This window comes from Pteropus vampyrus, unplaced genomic scaffold (genome assembly GCF_000151845.1).
Source record: "Pteropus vampyrus isolate Shadow unplaced genomic scaffold, Pvam_2.0 Scaffold660, whole genome shotgun sequence".
Taxonomy (NCBI): Eukaryota; Metazoa; Chordata; class Mammalia; order Chiroptera; family Pteropodidae; genus Pteropus; species Pteropus vampyrus.
Window position 1 is genome coordinate 426,219 of NW_011889441.1, and position 8,203 is coordinate 434,421.

At 42.6% G+C, this 8,203-nt stretch overlaps 1 protein-coding gene across 2 annotated transcripts in view; it reads left to right on the plus strand.

Annotated features, from left to right (window-relative positions):
• The window catches only part of SHROOM4 (shroom family member 4), a 228,839-nt gene extending 220,884 nt beyond the window's left edge, over positions 1 to 7,955 (plus strand). For both annotated transcript variants that reach the window (XM_011385116.2, XM_023525978.1), the window contains 2 exons: positions 2,541 to 2,810; positions 3,842 to 7,955. In XM_011385116.2, the coding sequence (XP_011383418.1) occupies positions 2,541 to 2,810; positions 3,842 to 4,111 (540 nt within the window). In that variant the 3' untranslated portion in view covers positions 4,112 to 7,955. The remainder of the gene's footprint in view (positions 1 to 2,540; positions 2,811 to 3,841) is intronic.
• The last annotated feature ends 248 nt before the right edge of the window (positions 7,956 to 8,203 follow it).

Here is an 8,203-nt window from a genome sequence, read left to right on the forward strand (position 1 = left end):
TTCCATTCTGAAACAAAATGTCAGGGAAATAATTGAAAGCATGGTGGTATCAAACTTTTATTGATCCAGATATCTGCTTCCTTGAATACTATGTTCCCTGAGCATGGCAGGGCTGCTCCTGCCCTACTCAGGACCTTTTTATTAGGAGAAAACCTAATAAAATCTGACCAAAAAAAAAGAGAGAAATGATCAGAAATGGCAAAGCACAGAACAGTAGATAGTGATTTGAAGTGGTTGAGGGTGGGCTGGGGCGGTTTTTCTCTCTGAGGAAGATAGGTGAGGAATGTCACCAATTTATAATACCTTAGAAAAGCAGCTCAGCTCTAGCTGAGTCTTCAATGACTCCGTAGCTCTATCCACTACACTTTCCCCAGGGTCGAAGTTCAGGTTACAAAGCCCAAGTGCCAAGAAACGAAGGGCTCTCTCCACATTCATCCACTTTAGATCTGTGGAACCTAACAGCTGGGGTGGGTAGGTGTTTTTCCAAGTTGATCATTTGTCCGCTAGTCTCCCTTGTTCCTGGCATTGATTTTTGTTTGGAAGAGCAGAGGATGGGGATATAACTGGGAGCCTCTTCGCATCTAATTGTGTTGCCTCATTCATATCATTGATCTTTTATTTCCAATGGGTTTTGTAATTTTCCTTAAATGTAAACCTATTACACTTCAGACTAAGATCATGGTGATCTGAATTTTGACCATTTCTGAAATATGACAACAAAGCCTGGACCCAAAGCAGGCTTTCTTGGTCTTGGTTGCCTTGGACATCTCTAAATAAAGTAGTAGAAAGGAACGCACTCTAGAAAACTACAAGACTATGGCCCTAGATTGCCTGGACTGGAATTATAATAAAACAAATACCAAAGCATACTTCCTATATGCAAGATAGTATTCTAAGCATGTAATATGTATTAACTCATTTAATTCTCATAACAACACTATGAGATAGGTACTATTGTTATCCTGTTTTTTAGATGGAGAAATTGAGGCACAGAAAGGTTGAATTATTTGTTCAAGGTTACTCTACTACTCTGTGGCAGAGCTGGCGTTCAAACCTAGTTAGTGGTGGTAGTGGTAATGGTGATAGTAGTAGTAGTACTAATTAATATTAATACCTAGGTAATAATAATAATAATAATAATAACAATAATAATCATAATAACAGCAGCAGTAAACATATACTGAGTGCTTAATATGCCAGGCACAATACTAAATATTTTACCTCTGTGATTTCACTTAACACCACAAGAATGGGTGGTGGGAAGAGAGGAGGTACTTCTGTAATTTACAGATGAGGAAACAGAAGTTTCAGTGGGGCTGGGTATCTCACCCAAAGTAACATAGTTTCGAGGAGATAGAATTGGAATCCAGGCATCTCCAACTCCAAAACTTCATCCCTACCACAAGACCTTGCTATGAGTACAATCCCAGAACTGGTTACACCTATAGGGGGACAAACCAGAAGATACAGGCAGTGCTTCCCTTGAGGAGCTTAAAATCAGTAGTAGGAGAGGGATCAGGAGCACACACATGAAAGTGAACAACTTCAAATTGTACTATGTGCTTCTAATTCTGAAAGACTAGAGAGTTCAGAAAAGAAAAGAGATCATGGAGGGAAGACTTATGGTGGCAGGAGCTTTCCGCAGAGAGGGCAGGGGGCAAAGCTGGGCTCTGAAGAAAGAATGGGAATAGCCAAAGTGAAAGAAGAGATAAAGAGCAGATAGAACTGCATATGCAAATCAGGGACACAAGAATGAGTGTTGTGAACTCAGAGGAGAGTGAAGAGCTAATCCTGAAATGTTCCCAGTGAGATTAGAATGATAGAATGGGGCCAGAATGAATAAAAATAGCAGCCAGCTTTTACTGAGCAATTAGTCTGTGCTAAACTCTTTGCACTCATTATCTCATTGAAGCCTTATTACAATTCAGTGAAAGAGATACTGTAATCACCCCCATTCTGCAGATAAAGAAAGCAAAACTCTGTAAAGAAATTCACCTAAGGTCATACAGCTAGTAAGTGGCAGAACTAGAAGTCAAACCTAGTCATTGCAACTCCAGAACTCACACTAGTATCCAAAAGGCCTCAAAAGCAAAGCTGAGAGGGTGAAGATCTAGCACAGTGCCATGAACATCAAAAGTACTTAAATAGATACAAGGAGAATGAATGAAGCAATAGGCAAATACTTGATGACAATGCTTTTCCAATCTACGTTCTCACAAGCTTTCCACTTCCTGTTTATTAAATAGTCTCGGTGAGTATTTATTAAGTTACATTTGGCATTAGCCCATGGGTACTACTTATCTAATGCTAAGAAGTTTAATGATGACAGAGATTCCTCCTAGATACTAAGAGATGGAAGAGAAGGTACCTGTCCAGAAAACTGGAATTGCTCGAGACTTGCTCAGGTTTCATCTGTTTCCAGTGACTAGGGTAGAACATACCATCTGTTACTTGGATTCCAAAACAGAGGTTACAAGCACAGATCAGTTTCTGTAGGTCTCCATCCTCATTCTTTGTATTTTCCTGTTTGTTTCTCCTAGATACAGCTTATTGAAAGCATTGGCAGAAAACTTTCTGTCTTGCAAGAGGCCCAGCGAGGATTGCTGGAGGACATCAGTGCCAATTCTGCCCTTGGGGAAGAGGTGGAGGCCAACCTAAAAGCTGTCTGCAAATCCAATGAGTTTGAAAAATACCATTTGTTTATCGGGGACCTTGACAAAGTGGTCAACCTGTTGTTGTCACTCTCTGGACGACTGGCCCGTGTAGAGAATGCTCTCAACAGCATGGATTCAGAGGCCAACCAAGAGAAGGTAGAGTTGATGTCTCTGGGTGTGGAAGGAGGGGAATGCCATCTGTTTCTTCTCAGGGCTCCCTCTTTCAAGTTTGGCTAGTCTGGGAAGCAGTAGAACATAGTGTTAAGAGTGTAAGCACTGGCTTTTTAGTGCCTTGAAATTCTGGCTGTACTACTAATTAACTGTGTGGACTGTGGGCAACTTGCTTAACCTCATTCTGTCTCAATCTCTTTAAAAATGGGGTGAACACACTGCCAACCTCATGAGGTTTTTGAGAATTAAATTAGATAATCCATGTTAATGACCTAAAACAGGGCCTGTAACAGGGTAAACAGTGAAATCAGTGCTAGCTGCCAGTGGTAGTAGAAATAGTAGTAGTAGCAGCAGCAGCAGTAATTTTGCTCCTCCTTCTCCCTTTCCTACCCTCTCCCTCTCCCTCTCTTATTCCTTCCTCCTCCCCTCCCCCTCTCTTTCTCAGAGTTGAAGGGGAGGTCTCACCAAGTAGTTGAGATTAGGTGGCTGTCAGTTCCACAAGTTGCATTAATCTGTGTAGATTCCTGAACCAAAACTGCATTACCTAGCCCTATGCAAATGGTTTTGGATACAAATCCGAATCCACAATAAGAGGTACATATGCATGCACATACACATATAGCTACATATACACACATACAAACACCCTCACAGAGACATACACCATTTTGAAAGCATTGTCACAGTGATAGTTCACCAGATGGAAGGGGCCAGAGCTGGCTTTGTCAGATCATTTCCCTACCCCAACCCCAGTGATGGTCCATGGATTAAAGACAACTTAGAGATGGAAAGAGGTCATTGCATATCCCCCTTTTCAGAATCACTGTCATATATATCCTCCTCCTGCTATAGTAAAGAAAGGCTTTTGCATGAAGGTGGACTCCATGCCAGGAAATCTAGGATTGATCGGTTAGCAGAGTGGATAGTTGCTTTGTGGCAGCACCCCTGATGGAGTACTGGATTAGGCGGATGACTGGTAATTGAAATGGCCCTTAATTGGTCTTCTGCCTCCCCAGTTGTTGCTGATAGAAAAGAAGCAGCATCTGACAGGGCAGTTGGCAGATGCCAAGGAGCTGAAGGAGCATGTGGACCGGCGGGAGAAGTTGGTGTTTGGTATGATCTCCCGCTACCTGCCTCAGGACCAGCTCCAAGATTATCAGCACTTTGTGAAGATGAAATCTGCTCTCATCATTGAACAGCGAGAGTTGGAAGAGAAGATCAAGCTCGGAGAAGAGCAGCTCAAATGTCTCAGGGAGAGCCTACTCCTGGGGCCCAGCAATTTCTAATTCTAGCAGCAGACTGCCCATGCCATCCCTGCTCAGCCACAATGGGAGGTGCTTTCAATCTTTGTTGGCAGTTTGTTAGCAAGTAAATAGCAGTTAGTTAGCAGTTCGTTCCATATTCTCTACCCTGGATGTCTCTCACTGCCCGTTATATAGCACTACTCCCAACCAACTAGGAGAATCCAGGGAGGCCCCGAGCTTCTACCCTAGGGAGTAGAAGCAAGAAGGAGAAGCTGTAGCAGGGCATGATCATACAACCACACTCTCCTTTCCACAGTTTGTACAGCAAGCACTCACCATACACAGAACCAACAGAGCAGTTCCTTCATTCTTCTTTGTACTAAAACACCAAAGACATCATACACTCGCCATCCACCCACACCATAATCAGCCTCTCAAGGCTCAGAGAGAAGCTGCCCATGGAGTTTCACTCTTCCCAGAGGCTTATTGCCTAGCTATTTCCCAGAGAGATCTGGTTGTCTTGAGGGTATTTGCCTATTGAATTTCGGAACCTCACTCAAGTTTTGTAGTGGGAAGCAGAGAAGGAGGAATTATACTTAACAGAATGTGAGCAAAAGTTGGGGATCCCCGGATGCCCCACTGGAAGGAGCTAGGTTTAAACAAATTGGCTGCATCCTAATCTTCCCCAGCATCTACATGAGAGGGAAGAGGCCCACTCTCAGCCCTGACTAGTATGGCCCTCCTCCTGTCCTAAGACTGTGGGCCTACCACTTCCTGTTTAATCTTGCCTTTTCATTGCCAGAGGTTACAGGTGCCTACTCTAAGGGCTTCACGCTATGGGCCATGAATAGCTCTACTAAAGCTGACTTCCACATACATGTTCCATTATTGGGGGGAAGGGATTCTTATTGTTATATTTTAAATGGCCTTTTGATTTTATTTATTTTCATGTTTTATTGGTTTTTTTTTTCTTCTTTTTTAACTAATAAGGCAAGAAGAGGGGAGCTGGAGAGGAAAAATCCCAGAAGGAAAGCATTTTCTGCAGATTAGCTTTAATTTACCATGCTTAAGCAAGCAGGTTCCAAGGCCTTGAATTCTTCCCACCATAGCTAACAAGTGTCTTAGAAAGAATTTCTCACCTTGAAGTGTGGCCTGGCTCTGTATTTTTCTTAAAGTCTAGATGACCATGAGATTAGCGTTCCCCAACACGGTTCAATTTTTTCTTACTTATTTTTCTTGAAACCTAAGAAATCTGAAACTGACAAAGGTTCACCTATTTCTCTAGTCCCCAAGGTAAGGAAAGGGGAGAGGTGAGCTCAGGAGGATCTCATCTATCTAATTGCTTTCTCAGCCTGTAGCCTGGCTCAGGGAACTGAAATTCACAGGGCCAGGGCTGGCCCCCAAAGCAAATTATAATTCAGCCAGAATCCGAGGCACACAAACAACTAATGCTGCTGCTGTTGCCAAGGCCCTGACACTGGTAGCCAGTTTCTATCCTGGAAAAGCCCTCAGGTGGGCGAATGCAGGAAGGGAGTTGTGGCCTTGTTATTCACCTCAATTACCTATTCCTTGCTAACTGGGGCCCATGCTCGGTACTGAACAGCCCTACCCAGCAAGCCCTGGTATCTGTTCTAGTTACAGCTGTATTCTTCATGGTCCATAGAGGTTAACTGTAGCAACAGGGGTGCCTCATTCAACCAAAGAATTTGCCAAGGAACTTTGCTGCTGCTACAAATACTTGGTCCTAACTTCCATTTCCTCTTCATTGTATTTGGAAACAATGAAATAATCTTAGCCAGCAGGGTGTCCTGAGGGGGGCCCTTGGTATGCTCTTAGTATACTGCTGCTGTCAGAACCACTGTAAAAATGTCAACCTGCCATTTCCCCTCAAGGAGAGGATTCTACTTTATTCAGGAAGGCTGATGGCTTATAAAGGTCTAGGCTTACAGAAAACAAGATTGAGGAAGGTTAAGGAATGCTTTGAATGTAGGCTGTGTTTGCCATCTTTTTTTAAAAAAAACAGGCTCTAAGACAAACAATAAGCAAGTTCAGATGTCCTGTATTGAGGGGATGAGGCCAATGTAGTCCAACATTCTAAGATTTTTTTCTGGCTAAAACAACGTTTTGGAAAATAGATGCCCAGGAAAAAAGAGTGGTCCCTCACAGGCACCATGGTCATAGTCCGAGTTTTTCTAGTCAGTGGTAGATTGGTTGTACCTTAAGTTTATCACACTAAAAATACTATTGACTGCTATTTTTGTCCTTCATCTCACCTCAAATTATTCTAGAGCTGAAATCAGAACACAAGATGCTCATTTTTATACAGAGGGACAGTTTTCAAAGAACTTAATAAAATAGCCCCAAAATTATATTGAGCAGTGAAGCTTGGCAGACAAAGGTGAACTACTAAACAGGTACTGATGCCCAGCACTGCTGACATGGCAATCCCATTATGAGTGACAGTACTGAAAAGCTGTCAGTATTACTTGAGGTGCAGTGTCTCTCCCCTGTTCTCATTTCCTGGGCTCTGCCCTCCGTGAAAGCCTGCCTGGGGGTAGCAGTTTGGAAGGCAGGCAGGCCAAGGGATTTCTACAAAGACAAGTATTGGTTTCAACTTCTGCCTTCTTCCTTCAAATACTCATATAGGCCCCAGTGGGTAATAGGTAAGCACAGTGGTTGATATATAGAAAGGAATCAGTGTAAGAATTACTATCACATATCCTTCCTAACTCCCTGCTCCCAGGACCCTGTGTAATTGAGTCTCCTTGAGTCCTATCACCTTCAGACTCAGCCAGAGTATAGCAGTAAATGCACAAGGGGAACCTAGAGAAAGAGACAGAGACACTGAAAATAAAGCCCTAGCATGGGAGACACTGGAAGCAAAAGAGTAGAGAGGGTGAAAGATAAAAAGTCTCTTTCAAGGCCAGGTTCAGTTTCTGTTTTCCATTTAACCTCATGTGCTAAAAAGCTGTCCAGAGGCACTAGATCTGCAGCCATAACCCCAGCCTCCCAGAAGGTGCTACTCTGCCAGTAGCAGGTTTCAGATGAAGGAAACTGCGTACATTTTGGCCACTTCTTCCCATCTGGAGCTTGGCGATTCCCTCTGTCTTTGCCAAAGGAGTTATCTATGCCAATAATATTTCCATAACAGCATATTATATTCTTTGAAACTTAGTAGATCTTTAGAGGGGGATGGGGCAGGGGGCAATTTCTATAGATAAAGAACCAGTGTTGTACAACTGTTGGGGATCATCTATCCCATGTGAAGCTATTATTTTTCTGAATCTTATTGTTTTTTCATTTGTGTCCTCCACCGCTCCCTTCTTGGCTGACATTCGATATGCCCGCCTGATTGTCATCAAGGGTCATATTTCAATAAAAGGTGCTAAGGACAAAAAATATTATCTCATGTGTTTTGACTGAGGTGATGGAAATCCCCTAATATTCTGCTGAAAATTATTGGAAGGTAATTCGCTCACCTAGCCATAGTTCTTCACAGGTAACCATGTGGCTAGAACCTTACCCATATCCTTAAACCCTTAACCTGGCCCCTGAGAGATAGCACAGATACTATACCATTTATTATCCCCAGTAAAATAACTTAGAATTCAGGAATAGTCAACAATAGTTGTAATCCCAAATGTAGACCTCAGCAGTATACAGTCCAGCTCTGGATTCTATCCTGATCAGAGGTGAGCCACTTTCTAGACTTCCTCCAATCATGAGTTTTATCTACTATTATTATCTTCTACTTGACATTCCAGTCTCACACCTTCACTCTTAGCAACCTAGAAAGCAAGGTCCTCGCTGATCAGCTCTCCAAAATAACCTCGAGGTTTAGACCCAAATGCATTCCAGGTAGCATCTCTGACCCTGAAAAGCTTACTTATTTTCTGATCCACACATTGTTCATGTCCCATCTGATCTGCTCCTATTCCAGATATCCAGTGGTAGAGTAGAAAGAGCCCAGCTTTGGTATTAGAATGAACTGTGTTCAAATTCTGGTTCTGCCAGTTAATTTATGAACTTGGTTATTTGCTCAACTTCTGAGTTCATTTTCTTATCTGTGCATTGAGAACAATAATATATATCTTGCAGGGTTATTGTGGCTTAAAAATAATGTATGAAAGCCAC